Source organism: Microcaecilia unicolor, chromosome 5, assembly GCF_901765095.1.
Source record: "Microcaecilia unicolor chromosome 5, aMicUni1.1, whole genome shotgun sequence".
Classification (NCBI taxonomy): domain Eukaryota; kingdom Metazoa; phylum Chordata; class Amphibia; order Gymnophiona; family Siphonopidae; genus Microcaecilia; species Microcaecilia unicolor.
In genome coordinates, this window is record NC_044035.1 from 238,670,052 (window position 1) to 238,689,319 (window position 19,268).

General features: G+C 45.6%; 1 protein-coding gene across 1 annotated transcript in view; it reads right to left on the minus strand.

The window, feature by feature from the left end:
• CCDC191 (coiled-coil domain containing 191) overlaps window positions 1-19,268 on the minus strand; it is a 212,433-nt gene that overhangs the window by 145,813 nt on the left and 47,352 nt on the right. The window contains exon 6 of the mRNA XM_030203918.1: window positions 12,962-13,185. Coding sequence (XP_030059778.1) covers window positions 12,962-13,185 — 224 coding nt within the window. The remainder of the gene's footprint in view (window positions 1-12,961; window positions 13,186-19,268) is intronic.

Below are 19,268 nucleotides of genomic sequence, written 5' to 3' on the forward strand. Positions count from 1 at the left end.
TGGCCAGGAGTAGGTCATTGCAGACTTTAGAGAGTGCTGTTTCTGTCGAGTGGAGAGGGCGGAAACCGGATTGGAGTGGGTCGAGGATGGCATGAGAAGAGAGAAAATCAAGACAGCGGCTGTGAACGGCGCGCTCAAGTATTTTGGAGAGGAAGGGTAGGAGAGAGATGGGGCGATAGCTGGAGGGGCAGGTAGGGTCGAGTGATGGTTTTTTGAGGAGAGGTGTGACTACGGCGTGCTTGAAGGTGTCAGGGACAGTTGCAGTGGAGAGAGAGAGGTTAAGGATGCGACAGATGGAGGGGTTGACAGTATGGGCGATGGTGTTAAGTAGGTTGGTGGGGATGGGATCAGAGGAACAGGTGGTGCATTTCGAGGAGGAAAGAAGGCGGGAGGTTTCATCCTCGGTGATCTCAGGAAAGGAGGAGAAGGAGGCCTGGGTTGGTTGGTTGAGGGAGAGGGTTAATGGGTGAAGAGGGGGGGGGGTGGGGGGTGATGGCTTGGTAGTGAATTCAAGGTTGATCTTTTGCACTTTGTCGTGGGACCCCAAAATTCTCCACTGAGAATATTTACCATTTAATGCTCCTCTCTAGTTTCTCTCTTTTAACTAGTTCTTAAGATACTGCCTCCTTTCAAATGACTTTTTAATTTTCTCAGGAGTCATTCATGAGGTACATTGTCAAATGCCTTCTGAAAATCTAAATATGATGTGGGACTCATGTTCATAAGTACATAAGTAATGCCATACTGGGAAAAGACCAAGGGTCCATCGAGCCCAGCATCCTGTCCACGACAGCGGCCAATCCAGGCCAAGGGCACCTGGCAAGCTTCCCAAACATACAAACATTCTATACATGTTATTCCTGGAATTGTGGATTTTTCCCAAGTCCATTTAGTAGCGGTTTATGGACTTGTCCTTTAGGAAACCGTCCAACCCCTTTTTAAACTCTGCTAAGCTAACCACCTTCACCACTTTCTCCGGCAACGAATTCCAGAGTTTAATTATACATTGGGTGAAGAAAAAGTTTCTCCGATTTGTTTTAAATTTACTACACTGTAGTTTCATCGCATGCCCCCTAGTCCTAGTATTTTTGGAAAGCGTGAACAGACGCTTCACATCCATCTGTTCCACTCCACTCATTATTTTATATACCTCTATCATGTCTCCCCTCAGCCGTCTCTTCTCCAAGATGAATAGCCCTAGCCTCCTTAATCTTTCTTCATAGGGAAGTCGTCTCATCCCCGCTATCATTTTAGTCGCCCTTCTCTGCACCTTTTCCAATTCTACTATATCTTTCTTGAAATGCGGCGACCAGAATTGAACACAATACTCAAGGTGCGGTCGCACCATGGAGCGATACAACGGCATTATAAAATCCTCACACCTGTTTTCCATACCTTTCCTAATAATACCCAACATTCTATTTGCTTTCCTAGTCGCAGCAGCACACTGAGCAGAAGGTTAAGGTTTCAGCGTATTATCGACAATGACACCCAGATCCCTTTCTTGGTCTGTAACTCCTAACGTGGAACCTTGCATGACATAGCTATAATTCGGGTTCTTTTTTCCCACATGCATCACCTTGCAGTTGCTCACATTAAATGTCATCTGCCATTTAGCCGCCCAGTCTCGTAAGGTCCTCTTGTAATTTTTCACAATCCTGTCGCGATTTAACAACTTTGAATAACTTTGTGTCATCAGCAAATTTAATTACCTCGCTAGTTACTCCCATCTCTAAATCATTTATAAATATATTAAAAAACAGCGGTCCTAGCACAGACCCCTGAGGAACCCCACTAACTACCCTTCTCAATTGTTCAAAGCACTTAGACCCACAAAGTTCCATAGGTTACTATTGGGCTCATTTTCGAAAGAGAAAAATGTCCAAATATAGACCTAAAAGGCAAGTGGACGTTTTTCTAACAGAAAAACATCCAAAGCAAATAATCAAACAAAAGGAAAAAAAATGTCTAAATCGCCAGTACGTTTAGTCTAAGATGTCTCCAGAGGGGCCGATTCAGAGGCATGACGTGGGTGGTGTTATAGAATGAATATCTCCAGCCCATAATGGATGGCAAAACATTTTTTCCCGCGGTAGGAAAAAATGTACGGAATTAGACCTGATATAAAAGCATCTGGGGTAAGAAGAAAGCTATCTTTAGATCCATTTGCGAATTTGTGGAGTTGGATAGTGCAGGAATTGCTAGTTTGAGAGAAAGTTAAGAGTTGCTGAGTGCTGTGCTACCGTTTGTCTGTTTGCCCTAGATTGAACTTCCCTCCTCCTTCTCCTACTGCTAGTAATCAGGTCTATAGCGCTACTAGATGTATGCAGCACTGTACACATTATATGCAGGTACTTTCTCTGTCTCAGTTCCTCGTCCACTCCCACTAGCTCCCCCCCAAACCCACAACTACCCCTTCCTCTGCATCTCCCTGCATCCTCCAACATCACTGTCCCCAAGCCCACACACCTTCCATTATACCCCCTTACCTGGGTGGTGTCTGTCTATTCTTGTTGCTCTGTTTGTCCTATGTGCTGCTGCTGTGTGTGTGTGAGGATTGTTGGTTGCTGATGGGAGAGTGAATGCTTAGAGGGTGTGGCACGAGTGTTTGCTGCTGCTGTGAGAGTGATTGCTGTGTGTTGTGTGTGACTGCATTGTTTGTTGGTGGTGGGAGAGGGAGTGTTTGTTGGTGATGGTTCTCACTAGGTAGGTAGGTAGATGTGTGCACAGTGGTGTGTCTGGGGTTAGTGGGTTGCACCTGTGGTCGTGAGATATGGATCCACAGAATGCACTGGTGGCTCACTTGTTGGTGGAAGAGGAGAGCTGGAGGGGAGGTCCCACAGGAGATACCTACATCCCAGAGTTTTCAGCCCTGCACCAGGGGCGTAGCCACGGGCGGGCCTGGATGGGCCCAGGCCCAGCCACTTTCCCTCCAGGCCTGCCCAACCAACGTCCGCCCTGCCCAACCAACGTCCACCCCGCCCTGGGTGTCAGCAGGTAGAGGGGTGCTCCACTGGTGCTGCAGTCCCCACCTGCCTACCAGCTCCGTTGACGGACGGAGAGATGACCCTCTTCTGCCACACCCGGCACCCAGCCTTAAAAAAGAAAACCGAAGAAGCACCTCACGTCTGCTCTGGTCTGTTCTGCTAAGGCAAGCAAATCGTCTTGTCGCGTCGGCCCTTCAATCACTGTGTCCCACCCTCTGATGTAACTTCCTATTTCCGCGAGGGTGGGACACAGTGATTGAAGGGCCGATGTGACGAGGCGATTTGCTTGCCTTAGCAGCGCAGAGCAGAGCAGACGCGAAGCGCTTCTTCGGTTTTCTTTTTTAAGTCTGGGTGCCGGGTGGCAGAAGAGGGTCATCTCTCTGTCCTTCGACGGAGCTGGTAAGCAGGTGGGGACTGGGTTGGGGAGGGGGGCTCAGATGGGAGAAGGGGGGGGGGTGGGTAGAGGAGGGGCTCAGATGGTTGAAGGGTACGGGAACTGGGTCTGGGAGGGGAGGGTACGGACTCAGATGGGAGAAGGGGACGGGGTCTGGGTGGGGTGGGACAGGGTGGGGAGGGGCTCAGATGGGAGAAGGGGACAGGTCTGGGGACTGAGAAGGGGGAAGGAGGGAGAATGGGGCCATGCCTGGGGCAGGTGGGAGAATGGGTCTGAGGCAGAAAAGGGGGGCCCTAATGCAAGGCATGTGGATGAAGGGAACTGGGGGCTGAAAAGGAGGGTAGGTGGGATAAGGGGGCTAGTACTGGAACTGGGGGCTGAAAAGGGGCAGGGGCTGAAACTGTGCGGACTGGGGGCTGAAAAGGGGACAGGGAGAAGTGGCTGGGGCTGAAGCTCAGGACTGGTGGGAGAAAAGGGCTGGGGCTGAAACTGGGAACTGAAAAGGGGACAGGGAGAAGTGGCTGGGAGCTGAAGCAACGGAATGGTGGGAGAAAAGGGCTGGGGCTGAAACTGGGGACTGATGGGATAGTGGTGCTGAAAATGGGGGCTGAAAAGGAGCGGCAGGTGGGAGATGTGTGCTGGGGCTGGAACTAGGGGCAGGTGGGATAATGGGGCTGGAACTGGGGGCCGAAAAGAAGGGGCAGCGAGAGGGAGGGCAGACCCTGGATGGATGGGAGAGGGAGGGCAAATGGTGGATTGAAGGGGCAGAAAGAAAGGGCAGACAGTGGATGGAAGGGACGGCAGAGACGGTAGACACTGGATGGCAGAGAGAGAGCGAAGACAGATGCTGGATGGAAGGAAGACGGTAAAAAGAAGATGAGGAAAGCAGAAACCAGAGACAACAAACTGTAAATAAAATATATATTTTTATTTTTTTTGCTTTAGGATAAAGTAGTATTGTAGATGTGTTAATAAATGTTTATAAATAGAACATGTAAATAAGGTAATCTTTTTATTGGACTAATTTTAATACATTTTGACTAATTTTCGGAGAACAAAACCCCCTTCCTCAGGTCAGGATAGGATACTGTAACAACACTATACTGTATTGACCTGAGGACTGAGGTTTTGACCTCTGAAAGCTAAATGTATTAGTCCAATAAAATGGTATTATTTTATCTAATATAATAATTTGCTATGTGAACGTTCTAAAGTGTCTCACTGGGATCGTATCCACCTGCTGACGTCACTGGCCAGCAGTAGAACCCTGCTTGCCTGACGTCAGCAGGGGGTTACGATCCCAGTAGAGACGCGCGTTGAAGAACAGCGGGAGCGGGCACAGACGTCCCTACATGCACGTCGCCCCCTCCTCCAAAATTGCCACCCCCCTCTGCTACCCTCCCCTCCCCCCTCTTACCGGGGTCCCGGCGGCAGCAGTGAAGAGCCTCGCGAGTCTGCTGCCTTCCCTTCCCTTCTCTTCGCTCTCAGCTCTGACTCTGGTCCTGCCCAAGCGGAAACAGAAAATGAGGGCGGGACCAGAGTCAGAGCTGAGAGCGAAGAGAAGGGAAGGCAGCAGACTCGCGAGGCTCTTCACTGCTACCGCTGGGACCCCGGTAAGAGGGGGGGAGGGGAGGGTAGCAGAGGGGGGGTTGGCGATTTTGGAGGGGGGCGACGTGCACATAGGGGGATGGGCAGGGCCAGTGTCAGGGAGGGGAGGGCCACGGGTGGAGGCATTGCAAGGACGTGTCTGTGAGACAGAGAGGAGGGGGGACTGGAACTCGGGGGAGGGACAGAGGGAAGGAGAGAGAGGGAGGGAGAGAGAGAGGGAGGGAGAGAGAGAGAGAGAGGGAGGGAGGGCCTGGAAATCGGAAGGGAAGAAAGGGGGCCGTGGGACTTGGAGGGGACAGAAGGAGAGAGCGAGGGAGGGAGAGAGGGATAACCCTGCTAGCGCCCGTTTCATTTCATACCGAAACAGGCCTTTTTACTAGTTTTCTATATTTGTTTTATTTCTATTTGTTAATTTGTAAAGTGGTGATTGGTATTTGTTAGCTTTTTTCAAATTTACATCTGCTGTCTTTATATTTTGCACAGTACTAGAGGACATTTTCAGTTTCTGTGGTGTTGCATTGTATGCAGAGTCTGGCATCTTGGGGGTTCAGTTTAATTTTTGTCTAAATAGAAAGTTTATGATTACTTATTCTATAGTGGATTAGGGTGTATCTGTGTTTCTGAAAAAGACATGGCTTTCAGTTGGCATTGACTGTGCAGGATCGACGATCTGTACTATTCTGTCTGGTTTCGTTTTACAATAGGTGAATTGATGTTCTAGTGCTCACTGTAGTGTTTAAGATGCTTTCCTTTTCCTTGTGTGACTTGTAGAAATTACTGCTTATGGTATGCTAGAATTGCTCTATAGGTCCTGAGTGTATTCTCGGTATGCCTAGTACTGGATTTTGGAGGGGGGTGTTAAAAAATGACCAGCCCGGGTGTCAACTACCCTAGCTATGCTACTGCTTTGATCGCTGTTGCTGCCTTTTCTCCCGCGGCTGATGCCAAACAATGGGGGAGGGGGAAGGGCAGGGTTGATGCCGGGCTACAGTTCCAGGCTGGAGATTTTGGGACAGTCCTGCATTTTTGACCACCCCATTGTTATGGGACTTGCAGCACTGACTTCCATGGGCAGAATCAGGCACTGCAAATCCCACACTGATTTGGGTTATAAAGTCTAAATCAGGACTGCACAAAAGCCTGGAACTGGGTAATTTGCCATCTCTGTGATTTCTAATTTTTTGTGTTTTATTCTGCAGTTGGTAAGGGGTGGTCTGTGTGCATGTGACCGATGTAAAAGATTCTGTGTGCATGTAGTTTGTGTGGGAATCTATATGAGTCTGACTTCTCTGGCTTTTTAAATGGGAAAGTCAGTTTCAGAATTTACCTGTTTTATGAATACAGCTTAATCAGGCATTTGCATTTGTTACAAAGCAAAGTTTGAAGGATATGGGGTAAGCTCATTGCACAGGTTAAAAAAACAAACAAACTTTTTTTAATTTTATGTTGGTGGGTTTTGGGGTAGGGATGGTCTCTGCAGTACCCAGGTTTAAAATTAAAAAAACCTTTATATTTAATGTAGGCAGGTTCCTGGATGGGGGTGGCCTCTGTAGTGCCCAGGACATTAAAAAATAAAAAGTTTTATATTTAATGCTGGTGTGCTTCAGGGTTGGGGGGGGGGGGAATGCCAGACTATGGGGGATGGGTGGAGGATAGGACAGGACTGACGCTAGACTACAGGGAGGGGTGGGGGTTAAGGTGGGGCTGATGCATAGCAATGGGATGGATGATGGGGAAGGGAAGGGCTGATGCTGGGCTATGGGTGGGGGTGGGGGGTAGGGTAGAGAAGAGAAGGGCTGATGCCGGGCTACGGGGCTGGATGGAGGGGTAGAGAAGCAAAGGATAATATCATTGAAGGATAATATCATTGCTGTAATTATACTGTAGGATCCTGTCATGTGTGTTGAGATGTTTGCCATTATAGTAGACTTACGTCTGGTTAAGTTTAAGATGTGGGATAATGTAATCATGTTTAAAAATATTGTTTTTTCCATATGTTGATGCAGGGCAGATGTTGAGCATACTACTTATTAATCCATCATCAAGTGCATTCTAATGCATTATTTTGTAGCAAGAAACACTACTCATACTTATTAGCTCTGGGCCCACCCAAAATGTTAGGTCTGGCTACGCCACTGGATTCAAGGTTAACTTAGATAAGTCTGAATTAATGGGGGTCACCACATCTTCAGAGGATGACTGGTTGTTGCAACAGGGGTTTCTGTTTAAGTGGGCCTCTTGTAACTTTCAATGTCTGGGAGTGCAGATTCCTAAAGATTTGGCATAGTTATTCTCCTTGAATTATATCCCTTTATTTAAGCAACTCCAGAGGGAATTGTGTCAATGGAGAGGTGTTTGGTTTTCTTGGCAAGGCTGTAAAGTGTCTGTAAAGATGAATCTCCTCCTGCAGTTGTTAATCTTTTTTCAACCATTACCTTTTATTGGTCCCCAGGACAGAAATATTGCAGCTACAAGCTAATATTAATGTTTTTATTTGGGGAGGTGGGAAGCCCCTGCAATTATCTAAGACTTTGATATGGCCAACAGTGGAGTTGGGGGATGGCGTATTGTGGTATTATTGGGCGGTTCAGTTAATGCTTAATTCAGTGTGGAAGGTTGGGTATGATAAGATGATGACCCTGATGGAACATGGGGTCTGGGATTTGGCTTCCCAGATTATAAAAAATTGGTAACCAATCCAGTGGTGGTGCATTTGCTGACTCTCTAGTGCTCTCTAAAGCCTAAGCTATGTGGCTTGAAGAATATTTCTTGGCACCTATCTGTTTTGAGCCCACCTTTCAGGCTGGGTGGGGAAGGGACAATTTGGTTATGTGGGCAAAGATAGGGGTAGCTAGATTTTGGGACCTCTTAGGTGCGCAAGATTTATTAATATTTGATGAGATTAGGGACAAATTTGGTTTTCCTAGTAAAGATTTCTTTTCTTACCTGCAAACATTTTATGTCATGGCAGGGTTAGTTAAAGCAGGACCCTGAGTATACAAAGTTCTTTGAAAATTTATGGGTGGCTATGGGGAAGGTTACGGACCAAATTTCTGTCCTTTATCGCTTTATTAGAGGAAAGGAATTCCAAAAACATACTTTCATGCAATGTTAGGAACAGGATTTGGGGGAAGAATTAAGTATGGGTGAATGGAAGGCTATGTTTTTGGATGTGAAAAAGGCTTCTTTATGTGTATTATGGAAAAAAATACCTATAAGATCCTCACCAAATGGCATTACACACCTGCTAGATTGAAATCCATGTTTCCTTCAGCTTCTAATGTGTGTTGGAGGTGTGGTTTGGATAGAGCAACCTTTTTTCATATATGGTGAACTTTGAGAAGATCCATACATTTTGGACAGCAATCAGAGAAAGTATGTCCAGTTCTCTGGGATGTTCTTTCCTGAGGGTTCTGAAATGGTGTCTACTGGTGTTGGGTAACAAAAGAAGGAAATGTATATGCCTTGCTGTGGCTAAAAGTGTGATTGCAGCTCAGTGGAAACAAGCAATGAGGTCTACGGTATTGCACTGATTTTTTAAGTTAAACATTATCGGAGAACTGGAGAAACTCACGGAAAATCACCTTCGGCAGTTGGTTAAAGAAATGCGGGGTTAGTCTGAAGGGGGAGACATTAGGAACTTTCTGGGTGCACTGAAGAGTCCACAGTGTATCTGGAGGAATGCTTGATAGTTGTAGCTTTGGGGAGGTGGGGGTTAGTGGTCTTTGGAGGCGGTCAAGGGTGTTTGGGTAGAGGGAGTGGGTTATACTGATAATTCTTTTTGTTTGTTTATATGTTCTGTAAGGCTGGTTTGGTATAGTTGTATTTTTGCTTTTTGTAATTTGTGCTCTCAATAAACACTTATTGTAAAAAACCTTATCAGGATTTAATTCAATACTATCCAACTGAGGAAAAACTAAATCCCAAAAGCTCTTACCATCTATCCTACCTCTAGTAGTTCTTCCTTTCCCTGAAACATTAGAAAACAGATTAACAAAACCATACTTCAGAGTAAAAAAACAATAATAATGGTCTGACCAAAGAACGGGTGTCCAATTACAAAAAGTAATTAGTTTAGAAACATTACCAGAAATCAAATCTAAGGTATGACCTTTCTCATGAGTAGAAACATAAGAATGAGGTGTAAGATGTACATCATCTAAAAAAGATAGAAACTCGGAAACATTACCATCAGAAGGGGTATGATGTGCAGAAATGTTACTTTGGCTTGCTCTCCCCCATACCTATTCTTGCCACTTCTGCTGAGCTGCTTGTGCCATCTGAGCAGTGAGGAAGTCAGCAGCACGCTTTCAGCTGCTAACACCAACACTCCTCAAATGCAAAGTGATGCATTGGGAAGAAAAATCTGAATCATAGTTACCTGATGCTAGGGACCACCTTAGGGATCAGCACCCAAAAAAAAGATCTAGGTGTCATTAACAATATGTTGACATCATTTGCCTAGTGTGCAGCGGCAGCCAAAAAAGCAAACAGGATGCTAGGAATTATTAGGAATGGGATGGTAAATAAGAACAAAATATTATAATGCCTCTGTATCGTTCCATGAGTATTACGTTCAATTCTGGTCATTGTATCTCAAAAATGATATAGTGGAATTAGAAAAGGGTCAAAGAAGAGCAACCAAAATGATAAAGGGGATATGGGAAAGGCTACAGAGGTTAGGGATCTTCAACTTGGAAAAGAGACAGCTGAGGGGGGATATGATTGTGGGATACAAAATCCTGAGTGGTGTAGAATGGGTAAAAGTGAATCAATTTTTCACTCTTTCAGAAAGAACCTTTCAAAAGTACGAAGACCAGGGGACACTCAATGAAATTATATGGAAATACTTTTAAAACAAATAGAAGGAAATATTTTTTTCACTAAAAGAACTGAGCATGCGCAGGGAGAGCTAGCATCAGCAGCTGGACGCACACGGCCAACTTACTTGTTACTCAGATGGCATGGGGGGCTCGGGCAGAGGACATCTTCCGCTGATGGGGCTTGGGCATCCCCACTAGCTAAGTGTGACTTAACAGTGTGTTTTAAGCCTGTAAAACTGCCTTAATTAATTCTTGAAGTGTATTTCTCTAGTTTGGCCAGCAGGTGGTGCATGTTATGTTTTAATTGTTACAAAGAACTAATCTTTCCTTCTTTAGTTAACACAGATAAAGGAAATACCTGCAGTGATGTAACTAGCTATTTTTAAAACTTGTTGTTCTGGGCTCTGATTGGCCCAGGAGCACATTTTCATTTGGATTGTACTAACTGTTGCTCCAGTCCTTGCCAGGAAGAAAAGAGAGACAGATCTCTTTGCTAAGGACCTGTAAACAGTTACATTTGATAACTTGTGAGCAGCTATATGTCCTGATCTTCCCAGGTACTTTTTAGAAAGTAAACACATGTTTAGTTAGTGTTATAATTGATCCATATTTCAGCTACCTGTTATTGTTTGCTGATTGCACTTTTTATGTTTCACTGTTCAATATTTTTAAGACAATAAACAATTTTCAGTTTATTGCCTCTTTGTCTAGACTGAAAAATAATCCTGGTGGTTTGTGTGTTGGGTCTGTGAGTGCTTTCTGAGAACTGTGAGACCATTGGGAGTGTGGCCTCAGTAACCTAGAAATCACTAGGGATAATTTGAGAGTAGGAGACTCGCCCAGAGGTGGTTGGGACCCAGTCGGTGGGAGGAGGGTGCTAGTGCAGAGCACAAGTGGAGGTGCAGGCAGACTTGAGCTGTGCTGGGGAGAGACCCTCTAAGTGGCTGCGGGGTAACCCCAGACGGGTGGCTAGGCGTTTCGTGACACTAAGGTATTGATTTTAATATGTGTGTGTGGGGGGGAGGTGGGGTTTACAGTGGAAATCTTTTGTTGGTCTAAAAAACGATCTGTTACGGGTGTTAAATATACCAAGTATGTCACTGAGTTAGGCACCTATGTGAACAAGGTGCTATTTTATAAGATGGCACCTAACTGGAAGGGGGGCATAGGCGGAGGATGGGCAGGACATAGCTGTCTCCCCCAGATACTCATGTAGCTTACAGAATACTGTAAATGACGTGCATCACTTGGCGCACAGAGGCGCACCAACTTATTGACATGGTGTAAGAGGGTGTGCCTAAATATGGGCATAGCAATGCTGACTTACACTAATCTTCTAATATAATAATTTGTACCATCAACGTTCTACGGCTGTCTGTCTGTCTGGGTTTGTAAAATCTGGACGTCAGCAAGCCTCCAGTATTCCAGTCACTCTCACTGTCCCGCCCTCGCGTAGAGACGAAATAACGTCAGAGGAGGGCGGAACAGTGAGAGGGAAGGGAATGCTAGAGGCGAGCTGACGTCAGGATATTACCAATGCAAGGCAAGCAAGTGAAGGCAACGGAAAGCAGGAGGGGAGTGGACACAAGCCCAACCAGCCTTCAGGGAACAGGACAATCGCAGGACATGGAGGGGAGGACAGAACTGCGGGACATCGAGGTGAGGGGAGGGCAGGGCACAGGAGAATCGCTGGGGAAGGCAGAAACGCGAGACACGGATGGGAGGGCAGGGCACAGGACAATGGCTAGACATGGAGGGGAGGACAGGGCAGAGGAGAATCGATGGACATGGATGGGATGGCAGGAGAGGAGAGAATCGCGGGACACGGATGGGAGGGCAGGGCAGGGCAGAGGAGAATCGCTGCACATGGAGGGGAGGTCAGAATCACTGGACTAGGAGGGGAACGCAGAATCGTGGGACACAGATGGGAGGGCGGGGCAGGGAACAATCGCAGGACATGGAGGGAAGGACAGAATCGCGGGACATCGAGGTGAGAGGACGGCAGGGCAGAGGAGAATCAATGGACATGCATTGGATGGGAGGAGAGAATCGCGGGACACGGATGGGAGGGCAGGGAAGAGGAGAATCGCTGGGGAGGGCAAAATCACGGGACAAGGATGGGAGAGCAGGGCACAGGACAATCGCTGGACATGGAGGGGAGGACAGAATTGCGGGAAATCGAGGGGAGGGCAGGGGAGAATCGATGGACATGGATGGGAGGAGAGGAGAGAATCGTGGGACACGAATGGGAGGGCAGGGCAGAGGAGAATCGCTGCACATGGAGGGGAGGTCAGAACTGCGGGACACGAAGGGGATGGGAGGGGAGGGATCGCTGGACATGGAGGGGAGGGCAGGGGAAAGAGGAGAAATCGCTTCAACGAGAGCCTTAAAAACATAATCGCCATTACAAGATAGCCTTGCTAGCGCCCGTTTCATTATTTTGAGAAACGGGCCTTTTTTTACTAGTATTCTATAACACAATCTTGGCACCAAGTTGCCATTACAGAATTGGTGCTAAGCACACAGCATTGGGATGCCTAAACTGAGGCATCAATTTTTACAGAATTGCCATATTGTCTGAATTTTTCACCAGGGATCCTCTTTCCTCCCACAGAAAAATGTACTCAATTATTACAATAAAACCTTTTATTTTCCATACATTGCCCTATGCTTCTAAATATCTAAAACCTTCTAGACGACATCAGGTTTTGAACCACCTATTGAACTTCTTTGTATTATATAGTCTTTCCTCTCCCTTCCCATAGGTAGGTATCACTTCAGAAAAACCCTACAGTACTACCAAAGATCTTAGCCCCTCCCCTAGATTCAGAGTCCTTAAGATTCATGCCCATATGTGTTTAGTATTAGAAAATGAATTTCAAACAGCTTTTCTACGTCATTTGCTGGAATAACCTCTGCAGAAGAGATATGCATAGCTGAGACATGAACTGGAGTGTCACTTTTTTTTAAGTTTCAATATCAGAAGGGATGGGTAGATCCAGCTCTGGTTTTACTCCACTACCTGTACTAACAAAAGCTGAACTACAAGTCCATACAGGCAGTGAGGTAAAACCAGGATTAGTTCAGACTGCTCCTTACAGTCTAGAATTATGTGGTAGCTTGGTTGTTAGTCTGCTGCTACAACTTACGTTTTCCATGCCTCCTCCGTGATATGCCTCCTCTCTGACATTTCCTTTCGTAGTTTCACCATCTCCCTTTGGATATCTTCTTCCTCTTTTCTGGCCTTCAACGCTTTCCTCTTGTTCTCCTCCTGTACTAGCAGCTGGGCCTCCGATAGCATTGATTTTTTCAGTGCTCGCTCTTGTCTCTGGTGCTCCAGCTCTATCTGACGTTTCTTGCGATTTTCTTTTACCTGAGTGTGATAGGATGAGGGTGGAACATCATACTATTACTCTTTGGGGGCTGGGACTCAATTGCTCACATACGTTTACCTGCTCTTGTTACAGTTTTCCAGAGGGCAGAGATGCCATGGAGGAGAAATCTTTAAGACAGATTTTAACACATGCCTATAGCCAGCCCCACAGTTATTCCATAATATAATTTATTTACTGTGGTGACAACAGAAATGGATAAGAACTACAGATAATCATTTCCCCTATTCTTCCTCTCACCTCCTATCATAGTAGATTGTAAGCTCTTTGAGCAGGGACTGTCTTTCTTCTATGTTTGTACAGCGCTGCGTATGCCTTGTAGCGCTATAGAAATGCTAAATAGTAGTAGTAGTAGTAGTTCTTTTAACTTAGCCTCACTTTCAGTCAATTTTCTTATGTTAGGATGCAGGACACTGTAAATGTTATACCAGGCCCTAGAGCACCAATACAGCTACTATTGGGAAACAAGAACAAATTGAACTGCTACGGATCCCTACACAGAAGCTACACACTTACAGAATTCTTCATCTCAGTCACAGATGCAGAACACAGGCAAACCCTCATCCATAAGAGACTATAAAGTAGAAATAAACAGTCAAACAAAACTGAAATGGAAACATCTAAGAAAGGTTCTCATTTTATTTTTTGTCTGCCTGTTTCTTTCTACAGTATAAACAGTGCAGTACCAGTAAACAAGAAACAGAAATGAATTTTCTTCTGTACACTACAAAATACAAAAAAGAAAAAAAATGAAAAGATGCACTTTTCCCTAAGCTGATGCTTTCTAGTCCTAAAATTTTTAAATCTTTTTTTTTCTTTTTTACTTTTGTTTTGGCATTTTATTTTATTTTTTTTTTAATTTGAAATTGTTTATTGAACACAACATAATGGAAAAAATACACTGTTTGCCAGACCAGCCAACCGACTGCTCTGACATGTCCAGCAAATAAAATCCAACATCAACTGTAAATCACAATCTTTTTTGATAATTTTCTCCCTACCCACCCACCCTCCCACCCAAATCAACTCCCCCCCCCCCCCCCTGCTCCCCCCTTATTCCCTCTTGGCAGAATCTCCTATACAGGTAATTCACTACTCCATAATCGTTCTATTTGAGACCATTCTTTCGCATCTGGCTTATATCTGCCTTGTCTTTTGTCAGTCAATTGTTCTAGGCCCACAATGTTCTTGATTCTCATTGTCCAGTCTGTGATTGTAGGTCCCAGTCTTTGTTTCCAATGGGCTGCTATCTCCAGCTTGGCGGCTGCCAACCCCAGTCTTTTAAGCCTCTTCTGCCACTTCTGGCCCCTTTTATTTCCCCATCCCAACAAACACCACGTAGGTTCTACCGGGAACTGTGTGTCCAATATGCGCGTCAAATGCATAGCAATTTCCACCCAAAAAGTCTGTATAAGAGGACATGACCACCAGACATGTAAGAAATTTCCTATTTCTGCTTCACACCTCCAACATCGATTAGATACCATAGGATACATTCGCTTTAGCCTATCGGGTGTGTAATACCATCTACTTAAAACTTTATATGCATTTTCTTTAATTAGTACACACACCGATGCTTTTTTCACCTCTAAACACATCCTCTCCCACTCCTTCACACTCATTTCCATATTTAAATCACGTTCCCATGCATTCATATAGGGCAATTTGAGCATCTTCTCTCCCCTAATGTATTTATATAACCTTGAAATTCCTTTCCTCCCACCTTCCAGGGTCTCCCAAATATTTTCCAATTGCTCCTTTTCCCTCGGGTCCGATGTCAACCACCCCTGTCCCGTCATGAAATGCCTAACCTGTATGTATGCAAAATAATCTGATTCTGGTAAATCAAATTTCCTCTTTAATGTCTTAAAGTCTCGCATTACCCCACCCGACATAAGATCCCTAAATCTCCGCAGGCCCTTTCGGTTCCACTCACGAAATACCCCCCCCTCTTGTCCTGCGTGGAACTCATCTTCATGGGTTATATGCGCCAAAGTAGAGGTTTTCACCCCCTTCCGGAATTTATTTTTTAATACATCCCAGGTATGTTGCAGGTGTGACACAAAGGGACTACTATTCCCCTGAGGTAAACTGCACATCCGTCCGGACCCCCATACTCCTTTCTCCAAATTACCCCTTGGAACCAGGCTTTGCTCCAAGGTCGCCACTGGTGATCTATCTCCTTTACTCCACTCCGCCACTTGTTTCAATTGGGCTGCTTGGTAGTACCATATTAAGTTGGGTAGTCCTCTTCCCCCTTCCTCTACTCCCTTCCACATAATTCTTTTCGAAGTTCTTGCTCTCTTACCCCCCCATACAAACCGGGAAATATCTGATTGTAATTTATTCAAAACCACTGGTGGAACTTCCAAAGGCAACGTTTGGAAAAGAAACAACATTCGCGGGACCAAGTTCATCTTAACCACCGCTATCCTGCCCCACCAGGACAGCAGCCCATTCTTCCATCGACTCATGTCTGTGCGCAGTTCCCTAAATAGGGGATCGTAATTTAATCCATATAACTTTGTTAGGTCCCTAGGAATCCAAATGCCCAGATATTTAAAGTTCTCCCGAGCTTGCCTGAAGGGAAATTTTTCCAACATAGCTTCGGTATCTGAAGGGGGCCCCACCACTCCCAACACCTCTGATTTATCATAATTGACTTTAAATCCAGACATTTCCCCAAAAACTTTAATCTCTTTGCAGATGTTTGTTAACGACACCTCTGGGTGACTCACGTAAAAAAGAATGTCGTCTGCAAACAGAGCTATTTTATGTTCCCTATCCCCCACACAGAGGCCCTTTATTTGAGCTGTCTCCCTAACCTTCTGTGCAAGAGGCTCGATCGCAATGGCAAAAAGCAAGGGAGAGAGGGGGCAGCCCTGTCTGGTACCCCTTTGTATCTGCACTAGATCTGAATACCCTCCATTCGCCTTTATCCTGGCCACAGGTCTCGCATACAATCCCCTTAGCCATGATATGATCCCTGGCCCAAATCCCATAGCTTTTAATACCTCCCACAGATAAATCCACTCAACCCGATCAAAGGCCTTTTCTGCGTCAGTTGTTAACAGCACCAAAGCCTCCTCCCTATTTTGGCCCTCCCAAACAATATTTAGGGTTCTCCTTATGTTATCAGCTACTTGTCTCTTAGGTATAAAACCTGCTTGATCCGTGTGGATTAACTGAGGGAGAAATTTATTAATCCTCTCTGCCATTACCTTGGCTAATATTTTAATATCTATATTTATGAGAGAAATTGGCCTATATGAACCACATATTGTTGGGTCTCGCCCAGGTTTGGGAAGAACTGAAATCCCCGCCTCATACATGCTCCTCGGTAGGGTCCCTGATTTGAAGCATTCATTCCCTACCCGCACTAATAGTGGCCTTAGCTCCTGTCTCAGTATCTTATAGAATTTAGCCGTGTACCCGTCAAGTCCAGGTGCTTTACCCCCTTTCAAGCCCTTAATAATTTTATCTATCTCATCTGCCGTTATGGGTTTGTCCAGGGACTCCCTCTGTTGCTCAGTTAGGCTACTTAATCCTATCCCACCTAGATATTCTTGAATCTTCTCCACTGTAATTTTCGCTTCTGATGAGTAAAGAGCTGCATAATATCGGGCAAATTGTTCCCTAATTTCTTTGTCCTGATACATCAAACCGTCTCCCGCTCCCTTTATTTTAGTTATAGTGTTTCCCACTACCCTTTGCCGCAAATTGCGTGCCAACATCCTGCCAGCTTTATTGCTGAATTCAAAAAATTTTTGTTTTATTAACTTTCTATGGTATTCCATCTGTCTAATTTGTATTTGTTGTAGCTCTGCCCTGCATTCTCGCAGCTCCCTTATCGCTTCAGGACACCGCCCTCCCTGATGTTGGGCTTCCAAAAAAGCCAATCTTTGTCGTACCCTCAATTCCTGGGCTTGACCCTCTTTTTTCCGTTGACTACCTTTCTTAATCAAATGACCTCTTACCACCACCTTCAAGGCGTCCCATAGGGTCCCATCCGTTACATCCCCTGTATCATTGTCCTCCATATATTCCCATATCACCCTTCGAATCTCCCCACATGCCTCTGCAGAATCTAGTAAGGATTCATTTAATCTCCAAAATGTTTGTCCCCGTTCTCTCCCCAATCCCCTCCATGAGATCCATATAGGGGCATGGTCCGAGGTATGTATGCTCCCAATATCAGAGTCCCGAACCTTACCCCATAAGTTGCGGGATCCCCAGATTGTATCTATCCGTGTGTATGAGCGCTGCGCATGTGAGTAGAAGGAGTAGGTCCGCTGTCCGGGGTGTTGCATTCTCCAGACATCGATTAAATCTAGCTCCTTAACCAATCTTAGTAATTTAGACGTATTAGCCTGTCTACCACCCTTCCTGCCTTTAGAGTAGTCAAGATCTGTTAATGCCCAATTGAAATCTCCCCCTAAAATTACATTGCCCGTCACAAATTGGAGTAAATCTAACCTTAGGGTCTCAAAGAATGCTCCCTGTCCCTCATTGGGTGCATAGATATTCACCAAAGTAATTAGCTGGTTATTGATCTTACCTTTAACCGCAATGCACCTGCCCTGTTTTTCTGAATAGGTCTGTTCATGAACAAAAGGGACCGTATCTTTTATATAGATTGCAAGACCTCCTTTTTTCCCCCCTCTAGGGTCCGCCAAAAAGTAGCTCTTCCCCAAATTCTTATATTGTATTAACCGCTCATCCTTCTTTTGAATGTGTGTCTCCTGCAACATACTGATATCCCATTGCATTTTACGAATTTCCCTGTTTATGATACTTCTTTTTTCTGGAGTATTCATGCCATTTACATTCCATGAACCAACTGTTATCCCTCCCACCTCCCCTTCCCTCCCCTGTCCCCCCCCCCTCCCCGAAAATCCCCTCGTCTGTTCACTAGCCTTAACTGCCAGTGATATCCCTAAGGAAGTGTCGTTCCGATGGGTTCCCTTTCCATTCTTTATCCCCAACATACCCCATCACTCATCAACATACATCATTCTTTTCCCCATTCATGCTCCCACATATCCCCTATATGCCAAAACCTTTTGTAAATCTTAACAGTAAGTCCCTGGTTGTAGAAGTGTTTTTACTCAGCTTTAACTCCGGGCCAATGCCCTCCAGCATTTTTTCCTTTTCAGGTGCCTGCAGCCGTTTCAGTCTCACTGTCCACACGTGGTGGACTCTTGTTAGTTCTTCCTCCAGCCCGTGTGGTCCAGCCCCCCTTACTATTAGGGGGCCTGTCTTTGCTAAAATTCTGGGAAGCCTCAGGTATCTCCGGCAGGTCCATACATCCAAGTGCAGCCAGAATCTTCCATGCTCCCTCAGGTTGCAAGATTTTCTTTGTCTGGCTTCCCACTGTTAGCAACAAACCCTTAGGATATATCCATCTGTAGCGCAGACCCGCTTTTTGCAGGTATCTCGTAATATCCTTAAAATCTCGTCTCTTTTGCAGAGTAGATCTCGCCAGGTCCTGAAAAATCTGCACTTGGACATTGCGCCATTTGATTTCTCCCAATGCACGTGCTTTTCTCCACACTGCTTCCTTCACCTGGAACTCATGGAAGCATGCCACGATGTCTCGAGGGAAATCCCCCCGCTGCGGCCCCAAGCTCCGATGGGCTCTATCAATTTTTATTGCAGGCCGTTCTAATCCTTCTTCAGGATCTGCTCCCTGTTCCAAAATAAAGTCACAAATCTCTCGCACCACTTTCTCCGCTTCCCTGAATTGCATTTCCTCAGGGATGCCTTTAATTCTCAAGTTACACCGCCGCGAGCGGTTCTCCAAGTCTTCCAAACGTTGCTCCATGAGTTTTCTTTCTTGCTGTTCTTTAAAAGCACTCTTCCTCAAAGTTTGCAGTTCTCCCGCCATCGTTTCAATCCGCTCCTCCGTCTCTACCATTCGGCCGCCCATATCTTTCACTTCTTCGCGGAGTTCCGTAACTGCAGCTTGAATGCTTTTCCTAGTATTAATCATCTCTGTTTTAAGTTCTTTAAACCATCGTATAATTTCGCTCCGCTCTACTTCTATCTCACCAGCGACTTGCTC